The sequence below is a fragment of the Sinocyclocheilus rhinocerous genome, unplaced genomic scaffold (genome assembly GCF_001515625.1).
Source record: "Sinocyclocheilus rhinocerous isolate Xijiao unplaced genomic scaffold, SAMN03320098_v1.1 scaffold1013, whole genome shotgun sequence".
NCBI classification, from domain to species: Eukaryota; Metazoa; Chordata; class Actinopteri; order Cypriniformes; family Cyprinidae; genus Sinocyclocheilus; species Sinocyclocheilus rhinocerous.
The window spans coordinates 404,266-422,717 of record NW_015642049.1 but is presented as its reverse complement, the minus strand read 5'-3'; the positions used below and the strand labels follow the sequence as shown (position 1 = coordinate 422,717).

General features: G+C 35.9%; 1 protein-coding gene across 1 annotated transcript in view; it reads right to left on the bottom strand.

Moving 5' to 3' along the window:
- LOC107755361 (calcium/calmodulin-dependent 3',5'-cyclic nucleotide phosphodiesterase 1A-like) overlaps positions 1 to 16,947 on the bottom strand; it is a 70,330-nt gene extending 53,383 nt beyond the window's left edge. The window contains exons 1-2 of the mRNA XM_016572139.1: positions 16,148 to 16,947; positions 14,241 to 14,267 (exon numbers count right to left, since the gene is read on the bottom strand). Of these exons, the coding sequence (XP_016427625.1) occupies positions 14,241 to 14,267; positions 16,148 to 16,245 (125 nt within the window). The 5' untranslated portion in view covers positions 16,246 to 16,947. The remainder of the gene's footprint in view (positions 1 to 14,240; positions 14,268 to 16,147) is intronic.
- Between the last annotated feature and the right edge of the window lie 1,505 nt (positions 16,948 to 18,452).

The following is an 18,452-nucleotide window of genomic DNA, read 5'->3' as shown; positions in this document are numbered from 1 at the left end:
GATGCAACGAATGCCTCGTTTGTAATGGGTTTTCGTGTTTTTGTCTCCTCGCTCCGGCCTGACAGGGCATCATCACAATATGGCAAGGGGCGTAACATTTTCGTCACGCGCTTGATGTATTCGGCCAATCATAACGCACTGGATAGCTGGCCAATCACAACACACCTCGCTTTTTTTGAATGATGAGCTTTGTAAAAATCGACGCGTTTCAGAAAGGCGGGGCATAGAGGAGAAACAATAATGTACAGTATGTGGAAAATAATGTGTTTTTTTAACCTTAAACCGCATAAACACATTTCATTACACCAAATACACAAAATAATGTTATTTTTAGCAGCATCATATGACCCCTTTAATCAAAAATACAGTAAAACAGCGATTTTGTGAAATTTTATTACAATTTAAAATAACTTTTTTCTTTCATTTTTTGCAGTGTTGCTTTAAGTTATAGTGATTTTTATCTGGAAAATTTGACCAAAATACTCATTAAGTATAAGATTTTTGCAGTGTATTGACCATGAGGCAGCACCTTTCATCAAAGGTTGATTTCTATTACCCCGTTCATCATTTATTCCATTGTTTTTCTCTGTGTACTGTTCACCAGAACTCCACATCACAGAAGTACTGTAAACCTACATTCCTTTACCTCTTCTATCAATATATCTGTCTTGAAAGGTGTTTATGTCTTGTAAGTCTTGTAAAATTCTTTCAACCTTTTGAATCTAGATTAACTGCAGGTAGAACACTGAACAAATGTCTTGCACCACAAGTTGCGCTTTTGGTCTCTATGGCAACAAACTGCTGCTGCTTTCTCCGCATTCCTGTCCTGAAGTGCCTTCATCACCTCATGATTAACAACATTTGTTCCACAATACAAATGCACTCTTTATCGAATGTGTTACCACTGCATCTTAAAACAGCTTAAACATGTGTCAGGAATCTCACTTTCAGAGACAGACGTAGTATGAGAGCTCTAAGTTATGTTGCAATGACGTGTTAGCTCTTTTTCTCTTAACATTTCTCACACAAAATGTGCAAAATTTGTATTTTTAGGGGTACAACAGCTTGTCACTGTGGCAGTACCCTTAAAGTGCAACTTTGTACCTTATTTGCCCCTTAAATTTAAGGGTACATAACAATACTCTAAGGTACAATATATACAAATATACAGTACTTTTAATGCCCCAGTAACAAGCTATTTTTTATTATTTTATTTATTTATTTTGCACATTCTGACAGTGGAGGAGAAATAAAAAACACACACAAATTAGTCAATTATTTACATACAGCAAGAGTTCAGCTTGGAAATGACTATAGATCTAATATCTCAGATATTTTGGTTTTAAAGAATTTGGTGAGTAATGGTTATATTGAGATCTCTGACATTTGATTGCACAAATAATTTTTGCAAATTTGAGCAAAGTCTTAAAATAGTACATTCATGGATATTATATCTCAGATCATTTGTTTTTGAAAGAATTTGATGAGAAATGTTCAACGAGGTTATATTGAGATCTCTGACTTTTGCATAAGGTATCTTTGCAAACTGAGCACATTTTGAAAGCAGAAAAATAATACAGATTTTATATCTCAGATAATTTGATGACAAATGTATGAGTTCACATTGAGATCTCTGATTTCTGATTGCACAAGACATCTTTGCAAATCTGAGCACAATTTGAGATATTATTGAGATCTCTTCTGAAACTCTACACAAGATTTCTCTATGTGAGATTTCTAGGGTCTTTTCTCAGGAGAAAAAGCAGGAAACTCTCCATTTGATCGATATGCTGTCTAGGAGACATTAAATACATTTTTTTACTTTTCTATGGGAGATTTCTCTCTGCACTACTTCATATGTGTGATAATCACAGAAGCTTGCGACCTCCCACACAAAACTGCTGAAGTGTGACTATATTCCTCATCTACTTCCACTGGTGGCTTCCAAGCTTCAGATTTCCTGTGGCTACAGATATGTAAAAACCTGCGAGAAAAAAAAAAGTAAGGTTCCGGTTTTAAAAATTGTTCTAATTCTACGAGAAAAGAGAAGCCCACAACACAACTATAACAATAACGACACAAAAGAACAATATTCCATCCTGCTTTAAAGAGCTCAAGCATTTAACCCTTGTACTGTGCTGAAAATCCTTTACCCAGTCAAAAAATGATGGCCTTGTAAAATTACATGTAAATCTCTTATTATGCTATATTATCACCCAATCTTAGATTCAATCTTTTTGTCAACTCATTTTCTTTCAATTAGCACTAGTTTTGTATTTCTTTTTGGAATTGATTGTTTGTATGCCTCATTGATCTCAGCTTATGTACCTCAGTTTTTGAATGGAAAAAAAGCATTATTTGTGGATAATTTTAGCAATGTTCACTCAAAAACTGAGATGCATAAGCTGGGATCAGTGAAGCCTATGATCAATCAGTTCCAAAAAGAAATACAAAACCTGTGCTAATTGAAAGAAAACAAGTTGATAAAAAGATTGAATCCAATATTTGGTAATAATATAGCATAACAAAATTTCTAAGCAATTTTTTTTGTAAGAACACCACAACAGTAGCAAGATGTGGAAAAATCCACAAAACGTACAAAAATAATTTAAAAAAAAGTAAGTTGTTATACCCTGTTTGAGTAAAATCAGTACATTTTAGTCCAATGTGGTAACATTAACTAGCATTTTTTGGGAAAAATAATGTCAAGATCAAAATGACCGGAACACAACATGAGGGGTAATGTGGCAGACGACAAAACTGCACTTTATTATCAACAGCAATTTATCATCCATTGGTTTGGACTCTAATTTACTGTATTTATTGTTATAGTTCTTGTTCTTTAGGTATGTGAGATCCATCATTGTAGCAAATCTCAATGGTCTTCCTGCTTTCTCCAGAGCCATATGGCCCGGTCATGTGATTTCTGTAAGTGTCCTGAATGGAAACAGTGTTGCGCTTCATGTGCAAATAATTGACAGAACTGTTCTAGTGGGGCAGTGGAACACAAAGCTGTGAGTTTGAGACAGCAAGACATAAGTGTTGCGCTTCATGTGCAAATAATTGACAGAACTGTTCTAGTGGGGCACAAAGCTGTGAGTTTGAGACAGCAAGACATAGGATTAATTAGCACGCGCAGGCTAACTAACATGCTGTTAATTAGCTTGTCTGTAGCGCATTCTGTGAAGACTGAGCCTCGACTGAAAGCCCTTGGGAAGCATGAGTCATTCCCCGCAGGAGGCTGAGGAAAACATCACTCAGGCCCCTTTTACATCGCTCGTGCCATTATGAGGCTAAAGAGTGTGTTGCTAGTGGTAACAGCCTTTTTGATTAAATTCCTTAGATGATGATATTATGAGAAGTGATTTGACATTTCAAGTAAGCATGGAACTTCTTATTAAAAAAATCTGCACGCACATAAAATAAAATCATTTCCGTGATTCAAGGTGGCACTAAATCCAACATAAGGATAATGTGAAAACTGTTCAGATTGTGTTTTTCTGTGCTAATGGCCTTGATGGCTTTTGACTGAACGTTTGATTATTTTATATCAAAATGAGGTAATATTAGCTGTTGATTCTTGAATATGAAAACACACGAACATCATTCAAACAGCCGTTTGATCTTAATAGACTTTGAACTTAAATTAAAAAGTCCCATTGCTTCCCACAGGACTGAAAAGTCACAACTTGGATTGCTTTTATATTGTACTGTAGTTCTCCTAGACAACAAATGGAAACTTTTACTTTTTGTTAAGTGTTCAGATTTTACTCCTGTAGAAGTTTTTCCAAGGTAACAGACTTCTCAATATGAACTCAAACCTTTCTGATTTTAGATTTTTAGAATTTAGATTCTTCTAAATTATATGTCAATAATTTTCTATTGTTTCCCCTTACTAATTTAAAGAAAAAGTTGATATTTAAACATATCTGGGAACTCTATTAAAAAAGTATTTTACACAAAAATGCTTATTCTGTCATCATGTACTCACATTTGTGTTGTTTAAAATCCATATTTTTTCTACTTTCTTTCATTCTCTGAGGACAAACAATGAATATTAAGTCCATTTGACTCAATTTTACTGAAGTCATATGATGTGACTTGCAAACAGACAACAATTTAAAGGAATAGTTCACCCAAAAATGAAAATGTTGTCTTCAATTACTCACCCTCAAGTTGTGCCAAACTTGCATGAATTTACTTCAGTTGTTGAGCACAATAGATGATATTTTGAAGACTGTTGGAAACCAAACATGGTAGCCATTCTATGGGAGTCAAAGGCTATACCATCAACTCGTGGGTTACAAACATTCTTCAAAATATCTTCTTTTGTGTTCTGCAGAACAAAGAAACTCATACAGGTTTGCAACAAGTGGAGGGTGAGTAAATGATGACAGAAATTTCATTTTTGGGTGAACTATCCCTTAAAGTCATTATTCACTGTTAAGTGGAGGGTGAGTAAATGATGACAGAAATTTCATTTTTGGGTGAACTATCCCTTTAAGTCATTATTCACTGTTAATCTTCTCATCTGCTGTAGCTGTCAAAGCAAACATGATGACAATGATGTCAATGCATCTATGCATAGCGATGGAAAAATCAATAGCATGTGTCAATTTCCAGTTTTTGTATAGTTTACATGGCTTCTTTAATCCATTTTAGAGCATTTTCAGACTTGGATTATTAGAAAATATCTTCCAGTTTATTACTCAAAAACTCATCTTTAGAAAGAAAGTCATACAGATTTGGAAAAGCATAAGGGTGGGTAAATGCATTTCATATGGGTGAGCTGCTCCCTTAAGTCTCATGAGCTGTGAACGAGCCACCGCTGAGAAATGCAATGTTCCCCTGGGTTGAGTATCTCTCTCTCTCTCTCTTCTGGGCTGTTCAGGTTTCCCACAATACCATTTCTATGCCTTGAGTTCTTTTATTCTTGACAGACTTGGCAAAAAAAACAAAAAAAAACTTGAATTTAGCTCTGAAAGTTTGACATGATGTCATGGAATGAAAGAGAATCAAAAATGTTTCCCGTTTAGTTGTTAATGACTCTGTTTGTTTGTTTTTTTCCATAGCCAGCCACAGCAGTTTTCTTCCGATCTAAAACTGATAAAGCAATCATAATTTAACCTTACAGCCTCACACTGTGATTCATGTTGCTATAGCAACCATCATACCTGAGCGTGGCCGGATAGTGCTGATATCAAGAATAAATGGGTTTTTGTTTTGTTTTCTGTTCACTTCTGCGTCTTTTTAGCTCACAGACAGCTTTTGTGCTTTGCAGCTTTACACTGACAGCAAGTTATAAAATAATTGAAAATGGACAGTTGGCATTTTCACTTTTTGATAGGTGCTCTCAACGTATTGATAACACATTTTTTCGTGAATGCACACCCTTTATTCTTCTACAATCACACAGAAAAAGCCTCTTTGTAAGCAAGGATTTGGTTGTTTGCCGAAATCATTAGAGACCTCGAGCATTCGCTGATTGAATGTGAGAAAATGGTAATTACATTGCTACACTTTCAATTTCAGACAAAATTGTTTGTCAGGGAGTCGTTCTCTCTCCAGGTCATGATCTAATCAAGTCAAAGTCAGCCGGCCCTATTTAGACATCAGGTGGATATAAAACACAAAGTAAGAGAGGCTAAAAAAATGAGAAGAGAGAGATTAAACAAGCAAGGACAAATTATGGTCTAAACTGCTCTCAGGAAATTGCTCAGATCACTGGACGGCTTCTAAATACGGCAGATAGCTGTCGTACAAGCTTATTTTTCTGGGCGCACATATGGTTTCACGCTCTGGTATTCCAGTCCACTAAACAAATTGTTTAGCTGCCAGCTGAAGCCCTGTTCACTGACAGTAATTTTACCGCTGGAGGTTTGTGTATTGTTGGTTGTGAAGGCGCTCCTGCTGCGGGATGTCTTGATTTTATTTGTGGGCTTTTAAAGCTTTTGAAATATCTGATCACAAATGCGATAAAAATAAGATGTCATTCTATTTTTTTTTTCTTGCAGCTAAAATTAACATTATGCAGAACAGAAAGTTTTTACACTACCTTTCAGAAGTTTGGGGTCAATAAGATTAATGTTTCTGAAAGAAAAAGTCTCTTATGGTCAACGAGGCTGCATTTATTTGATTAAAAAATACAGTAAAAACAGTAATATTGTGACTTATTATTACAATTTAAAATAACTGTTTTCTATTTGAATATATTTTAAAATGTAATTTATTCCTGTGATGTAAAGCTAATTTTCTCCAGTCTTCAGCGTCACATGATCCTTCAGAAACCATTCTAATATGCCGAATTGGTACACAAGAAACATGTCTTATTATTATTAATTAAATATTATATTATTGTCACATGCTTAGTTTGTTTGTTCATGTTTAGGATTGTTTTTGTTCTGTTGTCTTGTCTTGTTTTCTGTTTTAGTCAGTTTTCTAGTTAGTTAATTAGTTCTGTTCTCCTTTGTTCCCTGCCTGTTTGTTTCTATGGTTACTGATTAATTTGAGTCCTCAGTTCAGGTGTGTCTAGTTTGGTTCTTCCTTTGTTCAGTATTTAAGTATTTAAGCCCTCAGTTTCCAGTTCGCCTTTGTCCTGCATTGATTCTGTGTTAAAGTGGTGGTATTTTCTCCTGTTTCATGTTTTGAGTGATATTAAAACGTCTTCCTAAGTTCCTCCATCGTGTGCTTCATTGCAGCCACTAACCCGTGACTATATTATAATATATAATTATATTATATTATATTATATATGTTTAAAGAGATAAATCTCATTGAAAATGATTGTCGGTCACTTTATTGCTGCAAGTTGCTGTCAGTGTAAATAAGTGATTAAAGTGCCAGTTCACACGAAAATGGAGGTTTTGTCATTTACTCAACATTGTGTTGTGAATGATTTTTTGTATGGAACACGAAGCAATATGTTTAACAAAATTCTCAAAAAATAAAAGTGGATGGAGATCAAGGGCAGCGGTGATCACTGTTCACTTACAGTGACAGAACATTTTTTTCAATTAACTGTCCTTTTAAATAAAAGTGCACTAACCCAAACATGGTTTTTAGCTTGCTTTATTAATCAAATGAGGAACAAACGTAAATGGCTCTCAAATAAATCATAGGCATGCAGAGGAAGTGGATAAAATAAACTACAGCATTCATTCTCACCACATGCAAGAGTGTGTGTGGCTTATTTCTGACAAGAAGCAGAAACAGGCGCTCACTTCTGGCATGTTCACGGTCGCCTCTCTGACAGCTCCGAAACAACAGTAGATTAATAATCTACACATTCCCAAACGAGCTCAAGTAACACAACCAAAGACCCTAAAGCCTTTTTGCTCACAGGATGCCGGTCTGTTTGTTAACATCTGCCAATTTCTGGACAGCTTGAAATGAATACAGCTCCAGAGAACAGGAAACACTCAGTTGCCAGGAGACATCACCAGAATGTTTTAGCAAATGCTGGAGAGGTAGTACGAGGCCTGAGACAGGTACCTGTTGACAGGAAGCCCACACAACACAATACAGAAATATCTGGAAGGTCTACTGTGCAGATGTCACATTTTCTTTCTCGCATTAGCAGCTAGCTTTAAAATACACACAGCATGATTATCGAAACACTAAAAAATGTGCGCTTATGGGCTCATTCTGCCATTGGCTTAAGTTGTTGGCCTGTTTTAAATAACAAATAGACTTTAAATAGCCATAAACAATAATTTGCTACTTGCTATTGCTAATCACAAGCAGGTGAATTTTTTAGAATTTGACTGAACAAAGAGTTGTAGTGCAAGATGAGCCATCAACATGTCATTTTTTCCCAAAAGAGAAAGACTAAATTTTAAATGTGTATACGTGCTAAACGTTGATTTTGTCAATGTTTATTAGTAAATTAAAGGGGTCCACCAAATACACAAAATAATGTTCTTTTTAGCAACATTATATGACACCTTTAACATATGACCTCAGAACTGACAGACACGGTGCTTACCCAGGTAACAAGAATATGTTCTATGGATATTTTGCTGAAGTTCCATGAAGTTATGAAAATATTATTAGCCAAAATTCTGAGAATGTTTCCTATTAGCTGGGTATGAACTTTTACGTTTTTTTGTGCGTACATTTTTTTTCCATATTTTTTTCTCTTTTTTACTTACATTACAGAAAGCTTATTTTAGTATTTGTGCAAAAAGAAGTGCAAATGATGCACATTAGGTGTGGAATTGATACTTTATGAATTTTTTTCTCTTTACTTACTGACATATACAGAAAGCTAATTTACCACTTACACAACAAACACAAATGCAAATGATGCACATTTTGCTTGGAATTGATGCTTTATCTCAGAGAATGATGGAAAATATTTTTGTCTCACAAGCCTGTTGTTTTATACATTGTCTTTTACACTTCAACAGCTAATGACACAAATTGCTGGATGGCAACTCGACACTCGTTTTATATGCTCTATTCTTTTCTATTGTGTTTTCAGAGAAAGAGGGCCAACATAATGCTGCCTCTCACATGAACATCCAGCTCTTCACACTTTTATGTATACTCAACAGCCTTACATACAGTGTTGCTCTAATGCAGTGGTTCTCAATTCCAGTCCTCGTGTACCACAGCTCTATATATTTTGCAAGTCTGTCTTATTTAACACACCTGATTCAGATAACCAGCGCGTTAGAAGAGAGCTCCATGTATGAACTGTACCGATTGACAGGGTCCCTAGACAGTGTTCATTGCTCCCTACTTCCTGAGCATGGGAAATCCGTTGTAGTTTACTTCACTTCGTAACATTCATTCACGGATTTGCGCTATGCCACTGCCTGCAGCATCATCACACACAGATTAAACTTACTAGAGAAGTGTGACGTAATATACCTGTGTAAATAAATACAATTCAAATTCACGTCTCGCAAACTTTAATGCCCTCTGAATGGAACATATATGCTCCCTTCAAACTGGAATCATGGCGGAATATCCTGTGATGTTCACTTCGCAGGGCACTTACGGTTGAATAGAACAAACGTCTGAAGTGATAAGAGATGCATACAAGATGTGCAGAGCGGTGGTATGCGAGGACTGGAATTGAGAACCACTGCTCTAATGTAAAGTTCAGTACTAGCAAGCTTTTGGTGTCTCTGAAGTGGTTTTGCTGTAGCTGAAAACTGAAAAGAAAATCTATGCAGTTGATTTTATGTGTAAATGAGTTGAAGCCACATTAAAATAATGGTTACTTTGCCATTGTCAGTAAAACACAAAGGTTCCAAGGTTCCAAAAGGTTTTATTTATTTATTTTATTGTTTGTTTGTTTTTTGCAGTCATGCTATAGAAGAACCATTTTGGGTTCCCCAAAGAACCTTTTAGAAAGAACTTCCACTATAAAGAACTTTTTGCGCATTGTAAAGATTCCATTGCTGTTTAGGGTTTCTCATGGAATTATATATGCCAATAGAGAGTGTGGTGGTGAGATGGATAAGGTTGGTTCTTAATATGCTTTTTAGTAGGCTAAATAGCCACATTATGCATGTGAATGTTTTCAATGAACTTTGTTGGGACAGTTTAATGGGGGCCTCTAGTGGATACATTACTCACATCTTCTATATTCCCAAAGATTTGAGTAAGGATCCTTCATTTTAACACCATCTAGAATTTAACTCAATATCATTTAGAGACATTTAATCAATGAGACCACCCTACATTATTCATTACTGACAGCTTGCTGAACACCTAGTGCTTAAAGCACTGCTGATATAATTAGTTGGATTGATCATCTCCTCCATTATAAGGTGTCTCAAGCTGTCACCTCACATTCTATTTAAGTTCACACTTTAGGACTAATTGTGGTTGAATATACTGTACCTTTCACACTACAAAACAACCACTTACAAAATTGGAGGTGTAATCTTATCTACAAGAGGGTGAATCTGATAAAAATATGTTCATGGGATGAGATTTTAAAATGAAAAGAAAAAAATAAGAGATTATATTTTGCATAACAGAAATTAAGCCTATTGTTAGAACATTTTTTTAAATTCTGGCATTGTTTTAGTCAATTAGTCGATTTCCCAGCAAATTATCATTATTGTAATACATCTGGATATTTTACTTTTTATTTTATTTTTTTTTACAATAATTTATATTTTTTTATGACAATACATTTATTTATTTATTTATTCATTTTTTTTACTGAGATTAAGGGACTTTTTTTTTTCTTTTCTTTTTTTTTTAAAATCTCCCATTATTGTTAATGCTGATTCTCATTATTAAAAGTTATTGTAATGTAATACATACAGTATATATATGCTAGTCAAATATAACCAACACAAATTCCAGAATAACATAAAACTATATATATATATATATATATATTATATATACATTTACTGTAATCCAATACATATATTTATACTGGTCAAATCTATTTTAAACAACATAAATTCCACAATAACATGATAATATATAGTTTTTTTCCACAGCACACTTTTTACTATTTTAAACAACTTAAATTCCACAATAACATGATAATATATAGTTTTTTTCCACAGCACACTTTTTACTATTTTAAACAACTTAAATTCCACAATAACATGATAATATATAGTTTTTTTCCACAGCACACTTTTTACTTTGTTTTTTTTTTTTACTACATTTTTTTCAATGCTGATTTTCATTATTAAAAAAATACTGTAATGCAATACATATGTTTATGCTGGTTGAATATATGAATTTATGGGGGAAATAATGTCACAAAATTTGCAATGGTTCTAAATAAGGCTTTGTCGTTAAGCAAAATATGTATCTTATTTCTTTCTCTTGAATTTGGGGTTGAATGTGACCAAGACTTGTTCCTGGCCTGTTTTATGAGATTCACCCAATTACAGTAACCACTGTTTTCCACATAAACCTCTCCCACCTTCGGGACATTACTTTTTTTTGTTTTTGTTTTTTTATTTTGACACATGAATTACCGATCGACTCTTGTTTCCTGAGGTGAATACTGATGCAGAGATGTTTTTATCCTCTCCAGAGATTCTCTGAAGTGCACACGCTGAGGTCCGCCTAACTGATAGTGGAGGGCTGTGCTTTGAAGGAAGGCCATTGTTGAGTAGCACCTCTCAGCGTGCATTACATAAATGTGGGGCTGTTACTGAGGGCAGGCGAGTGTTTAGCATCAGAGGCAGTAATGTGGGGGTGTGTGAGGGCCACTTCACCTGAACTAGACTGCTCTGATTGGCCTTCACATAAGAGCTTGACAGAGGTTTCCACACAGAGGAGGGCCAGTGAAGGCATCAGGGCTCTTCAGAGTCAGTAATGCTTTGTGTGTTTATGTGTGCGAGAGAGAAAATGCATTGACACGTGTTTTATTTATGCACTACATCTGTATGTAAGTACTTTGAATGCTTTGGCAGATATTATTAATTCATGTTTATTTGGCTGTTCATTTAATATGTGTCTCTAAATTTGCTGCATCATTTGCTTATAGCTGAATTGAAGTAATTTCATAATTGATGAATTTTACAACATTGTTATTTTCCTGTTTATTAATGTGAAGCTGCTTTGAAACAATCTGCATTGAATAAAGCACTATTTAATAAATGTGACTTGAGTTTGATTCCAAAATCCTTATCATTTTGGGATTTAATTTATAAGGAACAAAACAAACTATGCAAACATTTTATGAAATAAAGAAAATGAATTCAGAAAAAATACTAGAGCTTTATCTAAACTTTGTTCTAATTGGTATGTTGTTTTGTTATGTTGGTAATCACATTTTGTTGTTGTGCCAACTGAAAACACAGTTTTTGTTTTACTCAGTGCAACTTATAACATCCAAGTGAAAGATGTAACACCAACATGTCAGAAAAAAAAAACTTGTAATTACTTGTAAACTCACCTTCTCAATGGCACACAAACCCATTTGGCTTTCAACTGTGATCAGCTGTGGTCATTTTGATGAGCTCAGCATGAAAAGAGCTTTCCTGGAGCATTTTTTAAGTCCTTGGTAGTGCAACTGAAGCAAACAATCAACTATGGGTGGCAAGGCACTGTCAAAAGATCTCCGGGATAAGGTTGTGGGCAGGCACAAGTCAGGAGATGGATACAAAAAAATTCCAAAGGCTTTATCAATGCCTCAAAGCACAGTGAAGTCTATTATTAAGAAGTGGAAGGTATCTGGTATAGCACAGACCCTCCCTGGATCAGGACGTCGCTCCAAACTAGATGAAAGAGCCTGGAGGAAACTGGTCAGAGAGGCGACCAAGAAGCCTACAGCAACTCTGAAGCAGCTGCAGGAATTTATGACAAAGAGTGGTCATTGTGTGCATGTGACAATATCACAAATTCTCCACAAATGTGGCTTGTATGGGAGGGTTGCAAGAAAAAAGCCACTCCTAAAGAAAGGCCACATGCAGTCAGACTGAGTGTTGCCAAAACACACCTTGAAAATTCTGAGGCAGATGAGAATAAAATCGAATTATTTGCCCTTAACACCAAACAATATGTCTGGCGGAAATCCAATACAGCTCACCATCCAAATAACAGCATTCCTACAGTAAAGCATGGAGGTGGTAATATCATGTTATGGGGCACTTGTCAGGATAGAAGGAAAAATGGATGGTGCAAAATACCGTTAAATTCTTGAGGAAAATCTGCTGCCCTCTGCCCGAAAGTTGTCAATGGGAAAAAGGTTTACCTTCCAACATGACAATGACCCAAAGCACACAGCAAAACTGAGCACACAGTGATTGAAGGAGAAAAAGGTAAATGTCCTTGCATGGACTAGCCAGAGCCCAGACTTAAACCCCACTGAAAATCTGTGGAATGACTTGAAGGCTGCAGTCCACAAACACTCACCTTCAAATTTAACTTGAGCAGTTCTGCAAAGAAGAGTTGGGTAAGTATTGCAAAGTCCAGAGGTGGTTCAACAAAATACTGACACAAAGGGGTGATCCTTTTTCCAACTCAGTGATTCAGTTTTTTTATTATGTTGGTGTTACATCTTTCACTTGGATGTTATCATTTTTACTGAGTAAATACAGCTGGATAAAACAAAAACTGTGCCCGTCTCCATTGCAAAGCAACAAAATGTGATTATTCTACTGTTGCATTACAATAGTGTGCTGTAATCCTACCAATATTGAGTCAAGTCTCCATCTAAGGTTACTGACTGATCACAATTCAATATTCAAATAGATATAAGAAAGAAGACCAGTCACAACTGTGAATATGACTATTATGATGATGTCACTGTTGGTTATTTCGTATGCTGAGTGTTCTACACTCTTAAAAATAAAGATTCCAAAAGATGGTTTCCGCAGTGATCCCATAAAAGAAACATTTGGTTCCCAAAAAAACCTTTCAGTGAACACTTCTTAACAGCACCATTTTTTCAAAGTGTAAATAACATTTTAATAATCTAAAGAACCGTTTTCTACGATAAAAAACCTTTTGTACAATACAAAGGTTTCATGGATGTTAAAGGTTCTTCATTGAACCACAGATGCCAATAAAGAACCTTTACTTTTAAGAGTGTATCAATGTTCTATGGAAGCTTATAGTTTACAAAAGTACACCCAAAGCTAAAATTATCCACCAAACAGTGCGAATAAAGTCAGTATGTTAAATGGTTCAGGCTGAATCAATAGCTCCAGTTCAATACTTAGTGTCAGGGCTTTAGAACAAACCCTAAGCAGAATGTTTGAGGAATATCAATACAGAGCTGCCATGCAAGCGTTGCGATAATCTCTTCAGCGTTCCATTCCAGAGCTGCCCCACTTCTGTAATCCGTACATCATAAGACAGCATCAGACAGCAAGTGCAGTTTGTATTGTGTGGGCTGTCACACATGGAAATGGAAGAACACCAAAGTCTCGTTCCTGGTTGATGTTTTGTCTGGATCGAGATGCTTAGCCATTTAACAAAGCCTAATTACAGAAACGGTCTCCTTGGAGCACCATGTTCATTGGCACAGGTGAAAGAGCTGGATTGTAATGTCAATATCTCTCCAGCTCCTTGATCAGCCCATTTAATCGTGATTTTAGCTGCAACCTTCACGTTAGCATGCCAGATCTTTACCCATTACGCAACCCCCACACTTTGGAGGTGGCAATGAAACCATTAGTGACCCAGCTGGAGTGATAAGATTGCAGTTAGATTCATCTAGCCTTCATTACTTATCATGCATGAAATGTTCATTTGGTCCAATGAATTGCTGTGACACAAATAGAGACCAACTTTGGACTTACCTTTGAGATGTGCTTTTGTACTTCTGCCTGTAAGACAAAAAATGGAAGCACATTAGCTTGCAGCCATAATGAGCACATGCCATGGGAGAAAGTAGTTTTACCTGTGTAAAGTTCAGGACTGACAAGAACATCATGCTCTGTTTCCAGTGTGAACAAAGCCAGGATCTCAAGGAATTCTCACTTTCCCACTGCAGTGAATTAGTCATCGTATGAAGCTGCTGTTATCTGATGCGATTTAGACTGAAAATCTAGGGCTCTCGCTGAGCATACAGGCATTGGAACATATTGCAAATCATTAGCTAATATATTTCATTATATATCAAACCACCTGCATAATTCACGAACAATTGTGGCCTGGACGTTGAGCAGAAGGGCCATTTCAATACATCCCAAAACAACACTGTCCACCCAACATGATCTCATGATAATTCGTATGTATTTTACGATACGTAAATATTTGTACGTTTTTTTCTTAAAAATACGTAGCGATTTGTATGTTTTAAACGTTGAAATACGTCTAAATTGTACGTTTTAGCATTAATAAAAACGTACAAAAGTGTACGTTTTGTGCTTGTAAATGTTACGTATTAATACCTACGTATAAACATGAACTCCACCACAGATGAGAATGGACGAGTGCGATCAGTAGAGATAGATGGAGTTCACCAAAGAGGATTGGATGAGCTTTGCATTGAGGTGATGGAGCTAGACTGGTTTAAATCTTGGGGTCAGCCATTCAGTGACTCAAACTTCCACAAATTTGCTTTTGTTGTAGGTCATAATGTCTGATTAAACTGCCTTCAGCACCAATGCATTTAACATCAGACTGATGGTTATTTATTAGGTATTAGGAAGGTAATTTATTGCCGTAACAATTATGAATTAATATCGTACATCATCGATACCCAATAAAGAGTCAAGAGAATATTATTTTGCTGCTGTTTTGAATATGAAGCAGGGTTATTAACTAAAACCAGAAAAAAATATACACATTAACTGAAAAAATTTTATATATAAAATTTTTTTAATAAAATACATTTAAAATAAAACATAAAACTATGCAGACATATTTTAGAAAATTAATAAAAATGACAAAAACTAAACACAATTACAAAAACTTAAAATGACATTGGAAAATATAAATATAAAATCGAATTTAAAATATATTTAAAAAAAACTATAACGGTATATCAATGATACTAGAATAACACTGATATTAAGTTTGCCAAATTATTCATTATTCAGTCATTATGACAGAAAAATAAGCTGAAATGCTTAGTTAATATTAAATTGCACATCAACTAACGATATTTATAAATATTCCAACTACAGTGATTGTGGTTTTATGCATCTAAGGGTATATCCTTTTATTTATGTTTGTAGTATCAAGTGTGATAAATTATATATTATTAATTACTGTGGCTGAAATATAAGTGGAATTTTTAGTAATCTTTATTATGTTAAATTATCATTAAAGTAGTGCTGTATTGTGCACAACACTATTATTAGCTATAATTGTACTAACTACAGAGTTTGTGGTGCAATGTTTGATGTCTGCATTAAAAATTAAATCCACAAATGATGTTTGGATTGTTAAAGTTTCTCCACAAAATGACACAATCCAAACACTGCTGAACCGAAACACTTCAAGAATGATTTGAATTCATTAAGCAAAACTGTCAGTAGAAGCAAGTATGTGAACAACATCATTGCTTGATTAGCCGTGACAGTCTCATTAGTATTACATTCACACACTTGCTGCCCCCAAGAGTCAAGATTCACCCACTCCCAGCATCACAGCGTACAGTGAACACAACCACACTGCTCATAAACAGCTCTGCCGTTCCCTCTCTCACCAGGAATCAAACCGAGTGCTGATGAAAGAGTATGAAACAAGAAGCACTTACATTCCTTTCAGCCTAATCCACATCTTCTCCGTCTGGTCACACTTGGAGTACTTCAAGGAGTTCTCCAGTCCGTCCGTGTCGTTGGCCAGAGAATCCATGGTTTGCACGAATGCACAAGCGTGTGGAGTGTTCTAAGATGCAGAGGGATATGCAGGTATGCGATTCAACACGTGTAGCGCAGAGATCCGGGTCTTCAAAGCATCTCCGGCAGTTCGAGCGACACACGTTTCCCAGAGGGTCCTGCTCGCAGCTCCAAAGCGCATTAGCCCATTTGAGTGAGTGTCAGCGCACAGACCTGTCTCTCCACTACGCACTGGGGGAACGCTGTCACAAACACACACACGTCACACAAATGTTTCTCTCTCTCTCTCTCTCGCTTGCTCTCCCACTGACCGGAAAAGCAGCGCTGTGCCTGATGAGTAGCCTATCTATCTGAAAATTTCACCCTCTCGCTCTTTCACCCTGTTCTTCTCAGCCTTTCAATCAGTCTATGATGGAGGCTGCGCTGCCTCCTCTTGACATCTCTAATCTCATGCATTTATACAAACACGCACACACCTTAACTACCGAAACGGGCACCTGTGTCGCCCCTCAGATGGAATCCGTTGGCTGGAGACGTAACGGCGCAGGCAGATCAACGGTTTCCCCCTCCTCTTCCGCACCAACGCAGAGGGAGAAGGAGAGAGAATCTTCTCCTCAGTCCTCACATCCTCTCCAGCATCATCATCCCGCCGAGATTCACCTGCCTTCCACCAACACGTCGTTCCTCAGAAGAAGTCATCGTGAAGCCCTCGTATTTTACCGCGACTGAGCTGAGCAATAAGCTCCCCCGGCGGCATCTCCTGGTCCCGAGTTGGCGTATCAGGGAAGCTTTTGTGCTCGACAGCTAGCGAACGATCAGTAAAGATTGTTCAGATACGATCTAGAGACACATACAGTATGATCACCTAAGAGGTTCTTGTTGTGATGAACACTTCCAGGACATCCTGATCTGTCTTACCATTGTAATTCGTTAAGTCAGAGAAGTGTCAACGGTTAGACAGTGCACAGAACTCCATTAACCAAACATAATGGCTCTGCTCCAATACCTAGCGAGCTGCCTTGCTGTCTACTGCCTTTTAAGGCAGCGTTCTAACCGAAATGAAACCTTGTATGTGATTGATTTGGAATGCTCTACATATGGAGCAAATCTATGTTATATCAACATTGTTTCTTATGCAGAGCACATGGGATACTTGACTGTTTTAATTCAAGAGATAGTGCTATGTTGCTAAGATAGCAATGATATAGTCACACAAATATTGGGTAAAATAGTCTTTCTTTGTATTGAATGAATTATGTCCATATACTTTTCCTCATTTTGGCCACCATCTCTAATGTTTTTATCACCAAGCTTGTAGTAATGTATTTTGTAAAATGGTCTTTATAATATTGAATCAGTGTTGTTATTGTTAACTAAAAAAAAATGTTGTGTTAACTGAAAAGCTGAAATAAAATATATTTATTAGAACTTAAAAAACAAGCAGAAATGTTGAAAATAAGTTGAAGTGCTAATAAGTTGAATATTAATAAGTACTAAAATTAATAATAAAAAATAACAATAAAAATTAAATAAACGAAAGCTAAACAAAAGTGTTAAAAAGAACATAAAATTACTAAAACTAAAAGTGAAATAGAAAAAAATATCTGAACATATAAAAACAAAAGCTAATTCAAAATATTAATAAATACTATAGTACTAAAAATAACACACTATTGAATTAATTATATATTTCATTACATTTATCTTTATTTCATATGTCATTTTATTTATTTATTCATTTATGCTGAGCAAGTGGCAAAGTGTCGTGATTGTCTTTTCTGCAAAAGATACATGTGATGCTGCCTTATAATTTGGCCAACAAAAGGCATCTTAAGAGGCAGCATGATCTTACTGCCTAGGAAGGAACATAGCCACTGTTTTGATGAACTTATAGTGTTTCAGAGATCATCACTCTTTCATTCAGGGCTTTATTCTGTGGCAGAAGCACACATCTGATACGGGGGTGGATGCGGGTCACGTGTTCATGCATGTAAACAGCCATCACTCAAGTGTGTTAATCGCTGCAGTGTTATCTGAAACGTTAAACCTTCACTTTTATACAATGACAAGCTCCAGCCTCCAGAATAATGGGGTGAATCTCACAAAACCTGTCCAGCTCATATTTCACCTCAAGATCAAAATAAACAAAAAAAATGAAGTATTTATGTGTAGAGAAAATTTATTTTTGGGTGTATATATATGTGACCCTGTCTGTGAAATCCA